The 19,620-nt window shown below is 38.6% G+C and overlaps 2 protein-coding genes across 5 annotated transcripts in view; one reads left to right on the forward strand and one right to left on the reverse strand.

Moving 5' to 3' along the window:
• Positions 1-10,433, reverse strand: part of LOC104415082 (lipase-like) — a 74,254-nt gene extending 63,821 nt beyond the window's left edge. For 2 of the 4 annotated variants that reach the window (XM_039300886.1, XM_039300884.1), the window contains exons 1-2: positions 10,067-10,430; positions 9,916-9,991 (exon numbers count right to left, since the gene is read on the reverse strand). In XM_039300886.1, coding sequence (XP_039156820.1) covers positions 9,916-9,988 — 73 coding nt within the window. In that variant the 5' untranslated portion in view covers positions 9,989-9,991; positions 10,067-10,430. Of the gene's footprint in view, positions 1-6,351; positions 6,547-8,070; positions 8,233-8,322; positions 8,396-8,695; positions 8,764-8,872; positions 8,921-9,084; positions 9,151-9,915; positions 9,992-10,066 lie in introns of all 4 variants that reach the window. The other 2 variants (XM_039300888.1, XM_039300891.1) reach the window with 2 other exon arrangements.
• LOC120287687 (ISWI chromatin-remodeling complex ATPase CHR17-like) overlaps positions 1-15,699 on the forward strand; it is a 71,163-nt gene extending 55,464 nt beyond the window's left edge. The window contains exons 3-5 of the transcript XR_005545929.1: positions 14,321-14,423; positions 14,921-15,033; positions 15,425-15,699. The gene's annotated coding sequence lies outside the window, so the exon portion shown is untranslated. The remainder of the gene's footprint in view (positions 1-14,320; positions 14,424-14,920; positions 15,034-15,424) is intronic.
• Positions 15,700-19,620: the final 3,921 nt, after the last annotated feature.

The following is a 19,620-nucleotide window of genomic DNA, read 5'->3' on the forward strand; positions in this document are numbered from 1 at the left end:
TGTGGCTTTGTGATCTTCGACATTTGGAGACTTTACCTTCTCTAGGTAATTTCAACAAACTACGTGATCTTCGTGTATTAAAATGTGGTGATCTGGTTGAGATTAAAGGTGAACTACCACAATCTTTGGAAGAATTGAAGATTTATAGATGTGGATCTTTAAAGGAGTTGCCTGATCTGTCACCCTTGAAGGGACTGAAAATGGTTAAAATAAAGTGTTGCGGGAATTTAAATGTGGAGGCAATTTCTTCGCTTTGCTTGGAGATGTCAATCAAATTTGGGGAAGAAGACTTCTTATTTGGATTGTCTGAGGAAGAAGACGGATGTGGAAGTGAGGAAGAATGAATATGAATTTGAAGAAGACAAATGAGTGCACGTTGCTCTTGAAAGCATCTTGATCCACGTCCACAAATTGTTACCTTGTGTTCAAACTTTAAACAAATTGAGGTAACTTAATTCATCTAACAACCAATGTTTTACCTTTTCCGCAATCAAATTCTTTCATCGGATATGAACAGTGAAGTTTCACATGCACTTTTAATTACCTTTTCATGAGTTGATGGCTGAAAATCTGATAAAGGCATTGAAATTATGATACCTCCCTACAACCAAAAGGTTGTTAATTATGTACAAATATTTGTTTTCCTTTCCTAGTTTGGTTTTGCTTTTTAGCTGTATTTTTCTTGGATGTTTCTCCTTGCTTTTATGTTATCCAGCTAGAGGTATGCATGTCGATTGCATTGTTTTTATTTGATATGTGACAAATTATTAAAGATCCTTGTCGATTTGCTGATTCACATATTTCAAAGTTTAAGCCTCATTTCGCATTGGAGATAACTTTGTTATTCTAAACAATTATATGGAATGTGTGTTGGAAGGTCATATAACTATAGTTCTCATCCTGGAACTTACAAAGATAGTCAACTCATTCGATGCAATTGTGAAATAGACACTCTGTATTGATATGCCTATGTGAAATTTATTTTCCAAGAAAGGTGTGCTTCTTAGTGGATTTACAAATGTCATGGAGAAGTTATAAAATGAAGAAAGACGGATTTCACTTGGGTAGTGGCATCGATAGTTGGTGCAGCAAAATTTTCATCTATTACAGAGAGAGAAAAGCTACTTAGCTTCTCCAAGATGCATCATAAACCATCTTATAGTCAAAGGCTAATATTTCATATTCTTGGTGCGAAGGACATATGATAAGTCTCATGTGGGTCAAAAATCATGTAAATGGACTTTTGTGTGATCTTTATCGCCTACCATCATTTTTAGAAATGGTTATGCCTATGTGATTATCTATAATAGAAGGCCCATTCATTCACCTCAAGTTGTACTAGAGGACTTTTAGGTTTAAGTTTGACAAGAAGTGCTAAGGGGGACATCTCAAACAACCAGCTTTTGCCGATTTCAAAGGTTGCCAAGAGTATTTAAAGTTTGAGAGGCTTTAGATTTTTTGAGAAACTTTAGCTAAATTTTTCTTTTTTTTTTGGTGGAAAGCTTTGGCTCATTGGGCAGCTGTACAAATGAAGACCAAATGAAGGAAAATGAAGATGACATGTCATTCCCCTTGACATTATCTTGGGATGGTGAACTGTGCATTCATCTGTGGAGAGACAGAAACTTGAAGAGTAGTGAGGGAAGTCGTCACCTATGGATGAAATCGTTAAATCTGTTGAACTCAATGGGAAGTTTTAGTTGAATGGTTAGCCCTTTTTTCAAAGAAAACATTAGAGCAAGGCAGAGGGATTCATTGTGAAATTTGTAGCATCACATATGATGTTTTTGGGGGTAAAAGGGTTATTTAGGCAAACCGATTGTTTATTAATCTTTTTGTGGTGCTATAAGAATGAATATTGCACTTCATGTGGATGTTTTTCTTCATTGACATGCAATGGAACTTGCTTATTATCAAATGTTCATGCGAGGAAACATTCAAGAGCTTGTTTGGATGTGAAAATGGTGTTCAAAGAAAAATAGTCGAAATTAGTTCATGGACTTCTTGATGTGAAAATGATAGGCACATGAGTATGATAGGCACTCACAAAGACAAGAAGACACCAATTGTTGGAATTCATGAAATGGGCGGTGATGTCAATTGAGTCTCACCAAAATTATCTAAAATAGTTTTCACATGGTTTTGAGTACTATTGCTTTCTTTCTAACGATCGTGATACTTTAGAGCTCATGGGCATTCGGTCTTTAAAGAATTAACTCATCTTTGTGTCCATAAGGAAATTGACAGAAATAAGTAATGTTGATGAAAGGATCAAGATAATTAAAGATAGGCTATCTAGTGAAAGAGTTCTCTTCCTTTTTGATGATGTTTACAAGAAGAATCAATTAAATGCGCTTATGGGAAATATTTACGATATTTAGGCATTACTGGATTCTTCAATATTGAATATCAAGTCTTGAAGGATCTCAAAATTTTTAGTGCGTCGCACTGTTCATCATTGAAGATAATCTCTTCCATTGGTCACTTGACATCTCTATCAAGGCTATCTTTCAAAGCACCGTAATTATACAACTTCCCTTGTTGATTGAAGCTCTTTTGCAAGCCTTGAATGCCTATCTTTCTAAGAACGTAGATGAATAAAGAGGCTTTCAGACTCAATTGGCGATCTGCAATCGCTACTTGAGTTCAATTAACCCCTACACGTGCATTAAAGAGCTACCTGACTCCATGGGAAACGTGGAAAGTCTGAAAGTAATGAGAACGAATAATTGTTCCATTGAAAAGATACCTAGTACCTTATGGTTGCTGTAAAAGCTTGAAGAATCAAATGCAGCAAGGTGAAAGCTTGCAACTGGAAAATCCAAATGACATTTGCAGGGATGTTCTTCTTTGAGGATCTTGAAATTGACACTGATTTAAACATGACCATACCAAGGCTTTCTCGTCTGCTTACACATTGATTCATCGACGCTGACATGTTTCAGATTTCGTAAACCTACCTAGTTTAAATGATTTGTATTTGGCCATTTAACACGATGTTTCCCCGTCGACAATTGTCCACTTGTGGAAAATTTTATGCCATGGTGCATTGTGAGATTAAATAAAGTGGAGTCTTTGACCTTGCCATCTGTTGTTGTAGCCACCTAATCAACAAATATTGGTTAGCTTTCTCAACTCAAAAGACTAGAATTCCGGTGTGCCAATTTGCTGCGCCTCCGAAGGTTTCCCTCGAGTTCATCTTATTTATGTGTTGAATCTTGCCAGTGGATGAGAACGGCAATGGATCTCTCAAATTTGAAGAGACTGTCATAACTAAGAATGGTAAAATCTGCAATAACAAAGATTCAAGCCTTGACTGTTTGGAAATCTATGAATTCTGGAACTCTTGATCTTGAAAAGGGAGAGTTTCCTAATCCGACTCATTTGAAGAAGTTGAAGTCACTTGAACTAGATTATTGTAGTAATGTGGATTCTGCTTGGCGCAAATTACCAGAATATTTGGAAGAATTGTTGATTGAAGGACCTGCCATCTTTGATGTAAGTCGATCAGGTTGAAATACTTTGCAAAGAGGGGATACATGGGTGAGACCTGACTGTTTCAAGTTGAATAGGTCCACATAATGCGATGTCTAGCATTGCTTAGGAGATTCTGCCATTTCTTGAAACTTGGAAGACATGCTCTGCAGAGGAGTACGCTTTCCAAGAAGTGCATGCGGTGCATGCGGTTCTTGAAAGGTCCTGCATTTACAACCAGATCTGCTGTCAATAAAGCTTTAAACAAATTGCTTATTAGCTTAGGTTTCAGCAGACATTCATTATTGTTTTCTTGGAACCATGTTCTTTATACTAAATTAGAATGACAATTTGGCAAATTGACTTGAAACTGATGTTCTACACCCTTGTATAGTTTATTACTGGCCTGTTTTTGAACCATTTTTATTTTGAAGGTGTATGGCTGCAAAATGCTCATGAGATGGCACCATGGTTTCTTTTTATTTATTTCATGAGTTAGATTTGGTTTGGATATATTCCCTTCTGACGATTTTGGTTGGTGAATAAAATTACTGGTAAAAGACAAGTCAAAACTAGTTTTTTATATTTTATTGCATTAATTTTATCAATTTACACAATGAGTTTATGTGAGATCCTCGGAAACTTGCTCGGTTGTACAATTTGAAGCTGATATCCATGCCCTGTAAATGTTAACTTCGTTATGCCTTAAACCACGAAGGATGTATCCAAAGTGTAGGTTTTAATCAGATACAGAAGCTCTGTCATTCACCTTTTGGTTATCCTTGAAATAAAGCTTTAGGTTTCAACGTTGATAAGGAGAACCATTGCACAAGACTAAAAGAGCTTTATTTACAAGTAAGGGAAATTTACGGGGTCTTCTATGCAAGTAAGCTGTGTTTAACTAAATTAATGCATAGATTTGACAACTAGCCCACCAAGTAAAGGAAAATATAAATAAGACGACAATATATTTTTCCCAACGCTTTTTGGACTTTGTCCCTGTACAATGTGCTCTGAGGGGTCATTTTAACATATCCATTTAAATTCAAAATTTAGTTTTTATCATAAGGTATCAAGGACTTTTTTTGGTCTCCACTAGAAATAGGTGGACAATGTGCTTCGTGGAATGGTCATATTTTCTCTTTAGCAATATATCCTTTGAAGGTCGTTTTGAAGGAAATTTAGTTCTTCAGCTTTTGGTTTTTCCACTTTTTGTTAGTTCCTGTTTTATCAATCGGAAAAAAAAGCATGAAGTAAAAGCTCAATTTGAATTCACTACTTACGTTCCATAGGCTGATCTTATTGCTAATCAGTGTTTTATGTCAAAAAGCCAAGATGATATTAATTGTTTACCTCTACAAGTTAAAATTTTCCAAAGATTGCCGGTGGAAATGATGCAAGACAAGGTCATCATCGGTTTTCAAGATGGCTCGATTTAAAAGTCAATCTGCATAACTTCCTGCCAGAAAACAGTTGAGGTACTTGTGCCAAGATGTCTTTAGTGACAATGTGCCAATGGTAGAAGGTCAGGCCATGTATGGAAAAGTGGTCTCCCAAGGCACTCTTTGCTTCCCCTTACAAGACGGTTAAGTCTGGTAAACAAAGCCATAGGCCCAAGATCAGATCGAGAAGTAAACTTGCGAACGCATTCATCCAATGGAAGTCACGGAGTTGTATTTACAAGGATGACCCATTCAACTTCGTGCTATTTACATTCAGAGTGAATTTGAGTAGAGTTCTTTTGCATCTTCTGATGGATATGGACAACAGATCGATGGAATGCATTTCATGACCATCATCACAGAGGTCCTTGATGATTTTTTAGAAACCAGGTGCTGACCCAGGAGCATTTTAACTGAAGTTGCTCTTGGCATAAGAGTCTGAAGGCAGCCTCAATGCAGAGGCAGAAGGATTCCTAGAAAGCATAAGATTTCCTTTGACATCTTCACCTCCATATTCCTTCAATCGTGCATCCATGACAATTTTGCAAGATCCCCATGTCTCAGCCATTAATCCCACGCCATAGTAGACTAAATGGTCCGCAATGCTGTTACCAGTTACTGATCTGCAGAGATGCACACTCATCAGTCGTCCACGTATATTCCTGGTAACAAAGGAATGACATTCTCCAGAACAAGCTGGCCTGTCACATGACTATTGCGTCCAACATGACAAATCCACAAACTAATTGCTTGAACAAGTAGCCACGGCCAAAACTACCTCATTACCTGCTACATGATGGATCTTCTCCAGACGTATCACAAACTTTCTCAACTTGATAAACCAGACTACCAAATCCTATATTATACAGCCATACCTACAACAAAGGGAACATTCCAATTACATGTGAACATTGACATAGAAAAGATTATGAGTAGTCACCAGAGAAGCAGGTGGAATCAAATCATTTTCGCATTATCTCACATCAATATGTTTATCCATGGCTGTCTTTGAGCTAGTTACCAATAATCATAAGCACTAGTAGACAAATAATAATTAAATTGTGTATAATTGCACAAAGCTTAAGACTAGATTAAGACCAGGTTATCAGCCATCAGGAAGGAGAGAGTATATAGCAAACATTGTTACGCGCCTTGAACTTTAGAATCAATATGAAAAAACTCATGATGGCTCTTGCAGGAATGAGAGTTACTCAAATATTTCTGACAAGTCATGAGCACTAGGTTACCCTGCTTTGCTACGAAGATGAAAAACAAAACAGTTATTTTTTATAAGCTGAAAAAGGAGAGAGTACATACATTGTCGGAATAAATGAGACTTGGTTAGATATTGAAAGAAATGCAAAGCAAACATCGAAGTCAGTCAGCAACAATTCCCCATAATTTAGATGATATTCCATCAAGATCAAAGCCTTACCTCTCTAGGGAAGTGATGGTAAGTCTTCTGTAGGAACCGAGAATAGTACGGTGGCAAATGAGGCACAATATCATGTCCATTAGTAATACGTATTGTATTTGGCACACGGTCACTGTAGTAAGATGCAAACACTGCATTGCCAATACGAGGTTGTCCAAATGTTAAAACCTGAACATTCCGTGCTTCATGATTGACCTGGAAATGAAGTGTCCTCAGTTATATAAGTAGATCAGGCAAACACTGGTCTGGAAAGAAACAGCTTCAGCACACATAATTAGACAGCCAGATAACTTGAATGTTAATACATCAATGGCACTGTCAGGATTGGCGAGAGAAAAAAAAAACATTGTGCATCAAAAACCATATATCACATTTCACATACAATGGTAAACAATAGAGCAGCCCTTTCTCTCCATGAGGTTTGAAAGCGTTGCTCTGTCAAGTTCCCATCCACAATTTCCCCAACACCAAACCCCACACCCACAATAAAACCAACCCCACCCTCAGCTTCAAGAAAAGATGTTAACAATATGGAATAGTGGGATTGGGGTGAATTCACAATCGAGGCGCATTTACATGCTGCCACAAGAAGCAATTGGATGCTGGTGGCGTGAGCCACATTCTGCTAATGGCATAAACAAAAAATTCCAGGTTCATGGTGAAAATGCCCCTTGAACTCCAAAACTTAGTCATAAATAGCAAAGGAGAAACTAAATAAAAAAAAGGGCCACAACGCATGGGCATGCTGTCACAATCGAATATAGAACAATTTTCAGCAAGAAACCAGAAAGCAAAAGTAAAATTTTAAAATCATTTGTGTTACGACAAATGTTATGCTTGCTACTAGTACTTCGAGAAAAGGTATTAGTCTAAAGTTTATGCAACCTATGATTCTATCATAGGCCACATGAATGTTTGACTCTCAAAAAAATCACCACTTGTCATGGAGAGAGAACAATGGGACATGACTTTGGGATGGGTACCATTTCTGGTACCAGTTCCACAACAGGTGCCTAGAAAACTACACTGGGCCACTCTATTTAACAAAGCTGAGACAAAAAGCATGATTTGGACATCTTAGAATTGGCTCCAGCCCAGTAGTCTAACTGAAGAGGAGCTGCTTCATTTGACTAGAGAGAGACAGTCAGTAACAGCACACGAACCACAAACTTGGGATCCATATATAATCTATCTTCAAATACATTAGCACTTTAAGATTACATGACATAAAATTTGAGCTTCAAGGGCCTAAAAAAGTTATATGTCCAGACCATAAACATATCAACAATCCCATACAGTTTACAGCAAGTGAACTTTGTAAGGAATAGTTGGATGTCTTTACCCACCACATTTAAGTAATCAACCAACTCAAAGCTCCAAAGCTTAACATGTATGACTCAATTCACATAACTAGATACTTCTATAATTGGTGATTCGCGTAAAGACTGTGCACCCCATTCTGCTTGTGTTATGTCTATGGATTGATCTAACAAAAACATAAGAAAACGAGATGCTATGTATGACGAATTGTAAATACAAATATGAGAGCCATAGAATGTTCAAGATCCACTTTAAGAGTCTAGACACTTCAAGGTAGAGTTGGCAAGAATTCCAGATAACTCCTAACAGACCAAAACTGAATAGTTGAAAGAACACAATAGAAAAGAAACAAATAAAATTCACAAGTCCCAGGCATAACAATTTTTCAATTTATCTTACCACAAGATCGAGTCCGCAAAAAGATGCCATAGCCCCTCCCATAGAATGTCCTGTCACCATGACGTTGATGTCTCCATATAAATCCTTGGCTCTTGTAACAGCATCCAAAATACCAGGTCGAATTGTCGTATTGTGATAAGCAAAATAAAATCCATGATGAACCTAAGCAACAATCAATAGAGTAAGACTGTAACTCAATCCAAATCAGAAGCATCCACAGGTTGCGAGAGGCTTATCATCTCTAGAACTCACCATGGCGCCAGGCATGCCAGGGTAATTTATGTCAAGCTGTTTCCAGTAGAGATCTTCAACCCAATTTTGTATGCTGTAACATAAATAGAAGCAATCACTAACTAAAAAGCTAAATGAAAAAGAGACGTGACAGAATTTTTCACAGAACAAAATTAGTAAAGTATGTGATCTCCTCGTGACTCCATCTGAAATTACAAGAAAGTAACTTCCATGTCTTGGTGGAAATGATTCACCCTTTTTCTGTTCGTATGGATGGCAGTCCCATGTGCCTTGTGTACGCATTCACTGAGGGTGCTCTTCTTAGCTTAAATTTTGATCAAATCCTTTGCATGTCAATTGTAAGGGGAGGAATTGCAAAAGTTAACATGCATACCTATGTTCTTGGGTTCCTCTGAAAGCTATAACCATAGCATTAAGGTCCTTGGCCACCCCAACATATGCCTATATGCATATAATAGTTTAGAAATAGAGACAAGCAATTAGATGCAATTCAAACATACAGGCATTACAAGCGTCCAATTGATAGGCCACTGTAAAACGATTTATATACCTGTAAGCAGTGCTGAACGTCAACTATCAGTTCTATGACTTCGAATCCCTGCTTTCATATTAAAAAGGCATTAATAACCAGTTCAGAAGCTCATAAGACGAGGCAGCATATGCCCACAAAATCTCATCTTAAAAAATTGGGTATTTAGTACTAAAGATCCACTCTTAATGCAACCTTAGCAACAATGCTACATTAAAAAGTAGTCAAATTACCTTGGTCTTTCCATCACATCTAGGACATGTCCAACTAAAAAGTTCTGTCAAATCTGACATGTAAACCTGCAATAAAAAGCTTTGCATTAATTTACAATTGTATTGTATTGAAATGGTGAAACCTGAAAAGCAATGAATCAAGTTTCTTATGACTCTAACAAGCTATTATGACAAATCAAGTGAGGGGAACACTTTAAGGAAGCATCAACCGAAACAACATTCAGTATGTCTTTGCAGTCCTTCTTCGTGAACTGAAGAAGTATTTACAAAATCCAATGCGATCGAGAGGGAATACGTAAACAACATAACGCTCCTCTTTCCCACAAAGCTACTCCACAAAAACCTACAGGCTACAGTCTATAACTCAACCGAACAAAAGCTGAATTGCCAAATGTTCGATCACTCTTAAGATGCTCAATATATTTTTTCCCCAGAGCAGAAACAGCAGAGTGAGATTTTCACCCAACAAATGTAAGGAAATTCTATCAATCTGACAATATTCTAGGAGTAGCATAGATCCAAGCTCGGTAATCTAAGGGCTTAACAGAACCAACTAAATACAACTAAACGCTAGTCCTTCATATGCTTTGAAAACACCCAATTGTAAACCAGAGGGATCATATAGCTATAGTTTTGCCCCATTCAATCAGTTACTCCAGCTCCACGACACAGTCAACGATTTCCCCCAACCCTAAAATGCCTAATCCCCTAAATTCACAATACAAGTCTCGCTGTCCGTGCTCAAAAACCGACGTACTCGATCCTAGAGCCTTTCTATTCGCGCCTTCTCACAATCAAAACTCCCCATCGGAGAACGCGAACTGCAATTACCTCTCGCCCCACTTGCGGCAACCAAGCACGTCAGAACAACCATCGCCCTCAACCACGACCCGCTCCGCTCCATATCCTGCAACAGAAAACGGATCCGACAGCGTCGTCGAGAAAAGGTCCAAAAAAAAAAAAAAAACTCCAATCTCCGCACCTTTCATGTACGCAAACAATCACGCGCGATCAAAACGGGATAGGGAAAGAGAGAGAGAGATCGCGAGATTCTCGTCCGCGTCGCTCGAATTCGAAACTCGATTCTGGTCTGTCGCGGCGTCGTTCGTGGACTTTTTATTATGGCGATTGAGAGCCGCAGCGACTTGTCGGGGGCGAAGGGAAGCGGAGGACGACAACGAAGTTACGCATCTTTCCTGATTTGCCCTCGGGATCTTCTTCTGGTGGCCGGCATATTCGGTGTCCGCGTTCGGTGATTTCGTCGCTCACGCGAGGGCAACGAAGGAAGTTCGTCTGAAATCGGGGAGCGTTGAGAATGACTGCGCGGCCGATTTCTTCTGCTTTCGGACAAATTTGGGGTTTCCATCTTTCTCTCTTTTGGAGCTTCCGTATGATTTCTCCACGTCAGCACTTTGACTCGCGGCTTGGTTCAAACTAAAATATTCCCAAAAAATACACTAATTAATGTTAATATTCGTGGAGGAATATGAAAACGCAAGTACTACTTCGGACGATTATTTTCGATTTTAAGCTCCAATCGATCTAATGGCTCGAATCATTCAAATTTGAAAATAATGTAATTAAACTTGAGTAATTAGCAAGCAAATCTTGATCCTAAATGCGGAACCCATTTCTCTTTAATTGAAAAGGAGATGAAGAGGACGGCTTGTCATAAGTATTAATTTTTGATATTCTCATTATACTTATATTGATTTTTATTTTTCATAATAATACAACTTCCATTGCTAATCGAAAGATGGATAACAAAAGTTTCCAAAATCAAGACATAAAATCAATTAAGTGGAATGGATAATTGCAACCAAATTCGCAGCCCGGTTAGTTTCTCTGGCCTCAGAGATGATGTTAACATTTGGCAGTTAGCCCGAGAGAGAACTACGATGGTTAATAATGGACTGAACAACCCATGGAGCTTCCATCCGACCCGCCAACCATTCCACTACTAATAGATTGTCCAAGGAAAGTTCAATGCCTTGTACATTTGCACTTCTTGAATCTGCTTGTGCAGCTCGTGTCTCTTTCAGCCGCGACGAAACCTCCATTCTGCTAGGGTTTCGACGACAAGGGTGGAATGAGCATGATGGGTTTCCTTGATGAAGCCATCCGGGACGAGGCCATGGTTGTTCCTACAAATTCCCACGATCGAGCCGACCAAGGATGAGCGGCTCCACGAGCCATCCGCTTTAATTTTGAGGGCATTCTTCAGTGAGGGAGTCCACTGCGACTAGTAATAGGTTCTTCTTTTGTTCAACCCTTGCTCGGATTCCACTTTGCTTGAAGGCTACTCGTCGAAATTGCTCCGTCTATGTACAAGGCAAGGTTGGGACGCCAAGCTTTGGATACCCAATTGTTGTGCGCCCTCTGGAGTTTGTATCACCCACTTCGCTTAAAATACTTATGTTGAATCGGATGTAGCAGTTTCTATTCTTTAAGATAAATATATTTCTAGAATTTTTAGTTGAGTTACTTTGTCTAAAATACATGACCTATTTATAACTTAAGTACATTTAGAACTGATCACTATCTTAAAAATCGGAGCATTATCATCTCATGATTGATCAATTGTATATATGAGTGGAACGAACGTCGGGAAATTAAGACTTTGCATGTAAAAGAATATGATATGAAATGAATTTGTACCCCTAGACAAAATGTCACGAATGTACACTTTAAGAAGGCAAAGAATTTGAATTTTCTTTTTCTATTTCGTGTTTAGCTCACATTGATAATATAAATAAGAATATCAATGCTTGGTGCACACTGTATTCAATAGCTCTCGTAAATTTATATTGGTAGTGGAATATCATAAAATTACAATGAAATTAGCACACAAAACAAGTATAAGTTAAGAAATAAGTGAGATTCAAGAAAAATTATTGTGGAGAGTAAAATGATCAATTTCGTAGACACCAATCTACAAATCTTTTCCTTTATACGTAGTACAAATAAAATGAATTGCTCATGTAACCTGAGTCAAAGTTTATAAGAACAAAACTAATTCATATGCCGCTCATTTTTTTATATGAAGGAATTGTAGCCCACCCCAACCATGGCAAGTCAGTGATAAAAAGGTCACATGATCTTTTCTAGATTCATAATTTCAAATCACTTTGAAAGCGAATTTCTAACTGGTTAGTATTCGAGGCATTTACAACTTCCTTCGAAACTTTTAATACATTGACACCATCTACAACAACGGACTCACACACATACCAATAGGTTGACAAGGTATATCTCAAACTAAACGTATTGTAATGAATGTAGAACATTTATTTTAATACCAGGAAGGAGTAATCGTAGCGTAGTGATCACTTCTTCCCAATTTTTTTTTTTTTTTTTTGACCCGTCCTGGCGGCAAGGTGAGGCCGGACCACCCCTCTGATCCTCGAGCCGCGGGTCCATGCCGCGCGCCTGGCCAGCGCCAGCTTTGATTCCCGCGGCGGGAAATGAAATTACATTTCCCCCACTCTGGCTGGCGGGAAATTTTCGCACCCAGTCGCACATAACGAAACCGAAAAAAAACCCGAAATAAAAAAAGCCCAATCGATAATTAAAAATCATAATAAAAGCGAAGGAACTATTTAAAACAAAATTACGAAAAAGCGCAAACCCTCCTCCCCCTCCTCGCCTCCTCCATTTTGGACACCGACTCCGATCGAACGACCCGCTCCCCGCCTCCGCCCCCTTTTTAATTCCGATCGTCGCTTCGGATTTCGATTCGGCCTCTCTCTCTTTCTCTCTCTAGAACGAGCAGCGACGACCTCGATCGATCCGCCGATCTCCGCCGGAGGCAGGCCTTCAGCACCGATCGCCATGGCGAGGCCCTCGAGGCAGCAGGCCTCCTCCGACGAGGCCCTGTCGGACGGCTCCGAGGAGGAGGAGCAGCCGCAGCTCGACGAGCCCGTCAACGAGGAGGACGAGGAGGAGCTCGAGGCCGTCGTCCAGCTCCGCCGATGAGGACGACGCCGCCCCTCCCGCCGCCGACGACGACGCCGACGAGAATGGCGAGGCCGAGGAGGAGGAGGACGAGACGACGACGATGAGGTTCGGTTGCTCGGCTGCTCCTGTTTGTTCTTTTACTGGATTAGTTGGGAATTTCGGCGCCGGATCTCTCGTTTGCTTGCTAGGTTTGCGGGGGTCCGGTGCGGTTGTGGGTCTCTCTGGTGTTTTGCGCTAGGAAGTGGACGTGTGCTTCATGTTTGAATGCGAGTTTTTCAAGAAGTTTTAGAATGAGCGTTGGATTTCGGTCGAGGATGTTCGGTTAGACGCTCGAGACAAGTTTCTAGTGGTCTCTCGTGATTCTTTTACTGCATTCGTTTCTGCAGATTGGCGCTTGTTGTTTTGATCCTCCGCCTTACCATTGAATTGCGCAGAATGTTTACAAAAGTATATACGTATAGATACAGGTACTGTAAGGTTAAATTAGCACAAGAGTTAAAAGCATTTTCGAGGTGAACTTGTTTCTTGCTCTTCATTCGGGGTTTACTATTTTCTGGCGTACCCTTGGTTGGATAAAGAAGAGCGGAAGTTGAGAGTGTCTCTCGTTCGTAGTGAAGGCATAGTGTTCAACCTTCATATTGTGCATGCCAAAAATATGCCTTTGAGAGCCTGCCTATTTTTTCTTTTTTTTTTTCCCGGTTGCTTGGTTGATTTTGCATCTCCATGGGTGGAGTACTTGGGCAGAGCTGCAATTTTTCATGTTTCTTATATTTGAAACTGATGACTCGGGTTTTCCCCTTTTATTTCAACATTTCCTTGTGATTGAAAGCTTCATCAATCACCTCTCACCATATACAAGGTGGGAAACAATGGCAAACAGAGCTTGTCTATCTTGCTTTGCTTCTGTCTTTTCATACACATGACTTCTCAAGTTGGCAAGTGCTTCCGTTCGTCTGAAATGTTGTTAGATACTTGTAACTATGACTTAGTGAGTATCAGAAGTGTTGCCGCTACTTATTTATTTTTGCATTCTTTTTCCTCATTCATTGCACAGGAAGATAATGGCGAAACAGAAGTTAGCAAGATGAAAAGGCCAGGATTCGTGAAATGCAAAAGTTGAAGAAGCAGAAGATTCAGGAAATATTGGATTAGCAAAATACCTCTATTGATGCTGATATGGTGCCTTTCCATTCTAAAAATGACTATTTCTTGCATTATTTCGAGTTCATGTATTGATTATGCCAGTAACATTTTCTTGTTTTTGAAGTACTTTTTCAAGAATAATAAGGGAAAAGGGTGGTTGAAGTATCTCCTGCAGCAAACTGAGATTTTTGCTCATTTGCCAGAGTAAACCAGTCCGCTTCACAGAAAATTAGAGGAAGGTACCAATGACAATTTTCTCTGTATTTTGTGCATTGCAGATATGATCTCTTGTACATATGTTCCTTTGACAACCTGCTGAACTATGTCTACATAGGTCCTAACTTTCTTCATACTTCATAGTTGCTTAATTGGGACTGAAAGCTTTGTTTGATCCTTGACGGGCCTTTGGCTATATATTAATAATTGCCTAATGCTGGAATTCTTTAGAGGAAAGGTGCCTATGGTCCAGTGTCTAACCCTTGCTGGACTTCCAGTTACATTTGGTGTTAAGGTTCCATATTCAAAGGGAATTGGGATTTGGTAACATTTATGCAAATTAACGATGTTCAATTGTAACCTTATATTGATTGTTCTCTCCCAGTGGACAAATAAACATCTGCTCATGCTTAAAAGTGAAGAAAACATGTTTGTGAAGTTCAAGTCATCATTTTCCAGACCATTTCTGTGTTCAACATTCATGTTTGTTCAGTGACATTTTTCTTTGCTTAACGTGTAGGGGTCGTCATGAGTCTAAAATAACTGAAGAGGAAGAGGATGAAGAATGTCTTAAGGAGGAAGAAGATGGCTTGTCTCGTACGGGAAACACGTGGCTGGTGACACAACACTCTTGTAATCTCTCTCTCTCTGGTTTGATTGGAAGAAGGATAGTCTTTGCTGCTCATATCTCTGCTGTACCCCTGCTTTGACTTGGAGAAGCTGTAATGTTTGCTGCAATTTCAGAATGCTAAATAATGTGGGATTGTAAATGTTCTTGGTGTTGACATGATTCCTTATCACTGACAGTTATAATACTCCAAGTACTTATGTTGGTGTTGACTAAGTAGAGATTTTTGACATCCCTTACCGACCCTTGTCTAGGTGGGAACCTCTTGCACTGGGGACACCCTTTATTGTATTGTTCTGTTTTGCTCTGATTTATGCAATTATCTTGCCAACAGGATATCTCCAGCAAATATAAGTTAACTGCTTTCTTAAGTTCTATTTGTATGCTTTTTTGCAGGTATACAAGGGAAGATGAGGAATTACTAGCTTGCTGGATTGAATTGGCTCATAAGATTGTATGAGAATGGCATTAACGGAATACTTGCACAGATGAAATGGTAGGTCACGGGCTGCAGCATTTAGACCTGTGCAGTATGGAAGCTAGAAAGGCGAGAAGATGCAGAGCTTAGAGAAAATTTGCTAATAGAAATCCCAATGATATCTTGGAGATATTCATCTTGTAAGATCTTGAAATTGACATGTGCTGAGATAACCAATTATCGAGGCTCCCAGAAAGTCAGAAGGTCTTCTATTCCCGGTGGATTGGTAGGTTAAACAGACTGGAGTCTTTAAAGTTGTCCTCTTCGATAATGACCACCTTATCACTAGATATTCCGCAACTTTCTCATCTCTACAAGGTTGATCTCTGTCGGAATGTCTGCAGTGCCTCCCGAGGCTTTCCTCAAGTTTACCGTCCATATGTAGTAGACATTTCCTATTAGTGCGTACATTAATAGACCTATCAACCTTGAAGAAACTGTAAAAACTTTTAATTGAGTATTGTGCAATTACAGAGAGTCAAAGCCTTGAAAGTCTGGAGAATCTTTAAACTTTTGAGCTGAACGAGCTCCACTGACTGGACAAATTGGCCGATTGAGTGGCTTGAAGAAACTGATTGCTTTTCATTCACATCATAGTGGTGATCTGGTTGGTCGGAATCACCGGACAATTTGTCTATCTTCTCTGGCAACTTTATCCTAAAGTTTCTAATGTTTCAAAGTGGAAATTAAAATGAATAGGCATCCACCCCCGGAGATTTGAAGACTCAACACATTCTAGAGTTGCCTGATCAAATTTGGCAAATTTCTGCAAAAGAGAAAAGAATGGACACCTGCTCCGTTGAGTTTTTTTTTTTTTGATAAGAGGTGCTTCCCATTCTGTTGTGCATATGTGTAACGAAGAGGTTTATGTAAATCTTCTTTTTAAGTTCACTTTGCATGTTGACTAGTGATAGTTCTGCAAGTACCCTTGTTCAGATTTTCTTTGTTTTAATTTGGTTTGTTTTAGATGTTTTAATGGCTTTGAATTGCCAATCAACTTACCTAATGAGGTCAAGTCAAATTATATAAACTCCAAGTGCATTATTTTGTCAATTTATTATGTGATGATTTATTTGAGATACCTTATAAATTGCTACTTTGTCTTACTGAATTTGAAACCGGTCGATGCCCATACTTTATGTAGGAGAACTTTAAAGTAGCTGTTACAATGTGGATGAAAGCATCTCAGCACTTGTGGCATCACCTCTATGGCAATAACAAACACAAAATTTGAAATAATGACCCAATCATCATATTTCAAATTAATAGAAGTGTGGCAAAACTTTTTCCAAGTCTAAAAATTTAAAATGGAATAATCTTGCACCTACAAGTTCTTATCTTTTGCCTCTTTTTATACTTTTTGTAACAAATAATCCACAAGCATTAACTGAGATAATGAAGAGCCACAGCTTCAAAAAAAATATTTGAAATAGAGTACTTTCATACTTGAGATCAAGAGGAGTCAATATATATTCTTTTAATCTTTATAGTCACTGGAGAGGCTTCACAAAACTTTTGCCAATCACTAAAGAGGCTTCGAGCTTGATTGGGAATTTGAAAATGCTAATTGAGTTGGATTCCAAATGGGATTTAATAGGTCACATTAGATTTGTGAGTGGACTTGTTAGTGGCCCAAATTTCTAATACAAGACTCGTGAATAATTTTTCCCATCTACATTAACACAAGACTGTGCGTACAAATTGGTTTTGTGTACTCTATTTTAATAGTATTTTGTATAATAATCAGCACAAAGCATGGATTTATAGGAGTTAAATGCAAAGGTTGCTTCACCTCGGAATAAATGTGATTTTTATAATTTGATTGATTGCTAGGGGAGTGTCTTGGATGAAGATCAAGCCCGATAACTCCACCAAGCTTCATGATTCTTTGTCAATTTGGGCCTAGGCCATCTTAACCCATTAAACTGGATTGATTAGAGTTCGCCTTGATTAAGATTTGGTTTTTTTTTTTTTTTTTGGGGGGAAACAAACTTGTTTGAAGTTGCATTTCTACTTTTGTTGACTTTGACTTTGAATGAATCCACCCATTCATTTGGGGGCAAAAGTGGATTCTCATCCCCAAAATTTCTGCACCACATAGTAAGTGATTTTCCACATCAAAGAAACGTTAATAATTTTTCAACTTTGATAGGTTGGAGTGATGCTTTGAGGAAGCATCCTTATTAACTAATTTGGCAACAAAACTGGCCCACGACTCTTTTTGCATATTCAGCCAATCCTGTGGCCCATGATTTGTGATATAAGAACAAAGGCTTTGATAGTTAAGGCCCTCATTTGTACGAAAAGTCTTCCTTTTCCTTAAAAAAGAGTAGGAGTTAGGCAGTTGGGAGCCCACCTGTTTTCTCTTATTCCTAGAGCTTTCAAGCTATAATGGAGGAAGCTCAATTTTGATTCAAATGGAAGGAGTTTGATTTTAAAAAAAATTGCAACAAGACTTTTGGAGTTTCGTTTTACTAAAACAAATGTCTAAGGGAGTATAATCAAAGCTAAAATTATCATAAACAAACTGATCTTTCATTGATCTCAATTCAAGGATTTTGATACTTCCGAGGAATTTTTTGACTCATGACATGATTAATAACTTTAATATTAAATTTATTTTGTCATGCTCCGATCAATGTCTAAAAAAATTTGAGAACTTATTAATTCTGAAATGAGAATTATTTACACGTCATGATCTAGCAAGATTTTATTTTTCCTTCTTGGCTCCACTATCACGGGCTTCCTTCATGTTCTCCTTATCAAAATATCAATTAGTTCGTTTAGTCAACATTTGTATCCTATCGAGATCTTAAGGTCTTGCTGGGGTTGGCATATTCACATTGCTCATGCACTGGCCTGCAACTTTGAGGAGGTCAGCTCATCAATTTTGAGGGGCATGGGGTTGGGTTAGGGTTTTAGAGACAAGGAAGAAATGTGCAGTTTTAAGCTCATCATTGATCAAGCAAACCGCCATGTCGGATTTTCAACATCCGTTTTGGAACAAACTTTGACGGAACATTTTTTTTTTTTGGTTACCATAGAAGTTTTCGGATTTTGATGATATGAAAAACAGTTTGGATAATTGGCATTGCAATGAATATAAAGGTTATGAATTTTTAGGGAATCACCGCTTGCTATCATTTGCTACTTGCTGCCATTGAATTTGCTGCCCCCCATTAGCATCATAAGCCCTCAACTTCATGCTTCAATCCATTGGCGAGCTAACGTCTCGCTCACTTGAGTCTATCTTCTATGCCTTCATCTCTTTTTTCTTTCCATTCAGAGCTTATAACCTTAGTGAGTTTACTCGATTTTCTAAGCAACGGAGAGAGGCCCTCAACCCTCAGCCTAATTATCATTAAAATCAATACCCAAAAAGAAAAGATAAATAAATTCCTCACCATGAGGGCATTTGAGTATTTTGGCAGCACACAAAAAGACAAATACACATGAATCGTGTGCAGTGAAACAGAGGAAAAAGAGAGTTGTGAATCTTGTGATTATGGATTGGATAGAGCGGGTGCTGAGGGGTGAACGGTTTCAGGTTCCGGTTCGGTTCCGTCTGGAACCTAGAACCTACCATCGGGTATAGGTTCCTTAAAATGAGGAACCTGGAACCTACCCGTGGGAACCGAGAACCTGAAACTACCTTGTCACAGGTTCCAGGTTCCAACATGTTTTTTTTTTTTTTCATATTTCAACTATAACATATACGCACGTTACCCAAAAAATATAACGTACGCGCACGTTACCAAAAAAACTATAACGTACGTGCACGTTACCAAAAAAAAAAAAACTATAATGTATGCGCACGTTACCAAAAAAAATATAACGTATGCTCACATTACCAAAAAAACTATAACGTGCACGCACGTTACCAAAAAAAATATAACGTATACGCACGTTACCAAAAAAAAAACTATAATGTACGCGTATACTACACGGTAACTTCCCACATCTTAGCAAACATACCAATGCCAATTGTCAAGAATTTGGACATACATAATCAAAACTAATAAGAAGTTTCCAAAGAAGTTTCTAAAGAGATGAAAAACTAGAAGTGCCAATAAGATCTCAAATTTTTATCTACTCCATAGTGTGAACTCTGCAA

This window comes from Eucalyptus grandis, chromosome 8, assembly GCF_016545825.1.
Source record: "Eucalyptus grandis isolate ANBG69807.140 chromosome 8, ASM1654582v1, whole genome shotgun sequence".
Taxonomy (NCBI): Eukaryota; Viridiplantae; Streptophyta; class Magnoliopsida; order Myrtales; family Myrtaceae; genus Eucalyptus; species Eucalyptus grandis.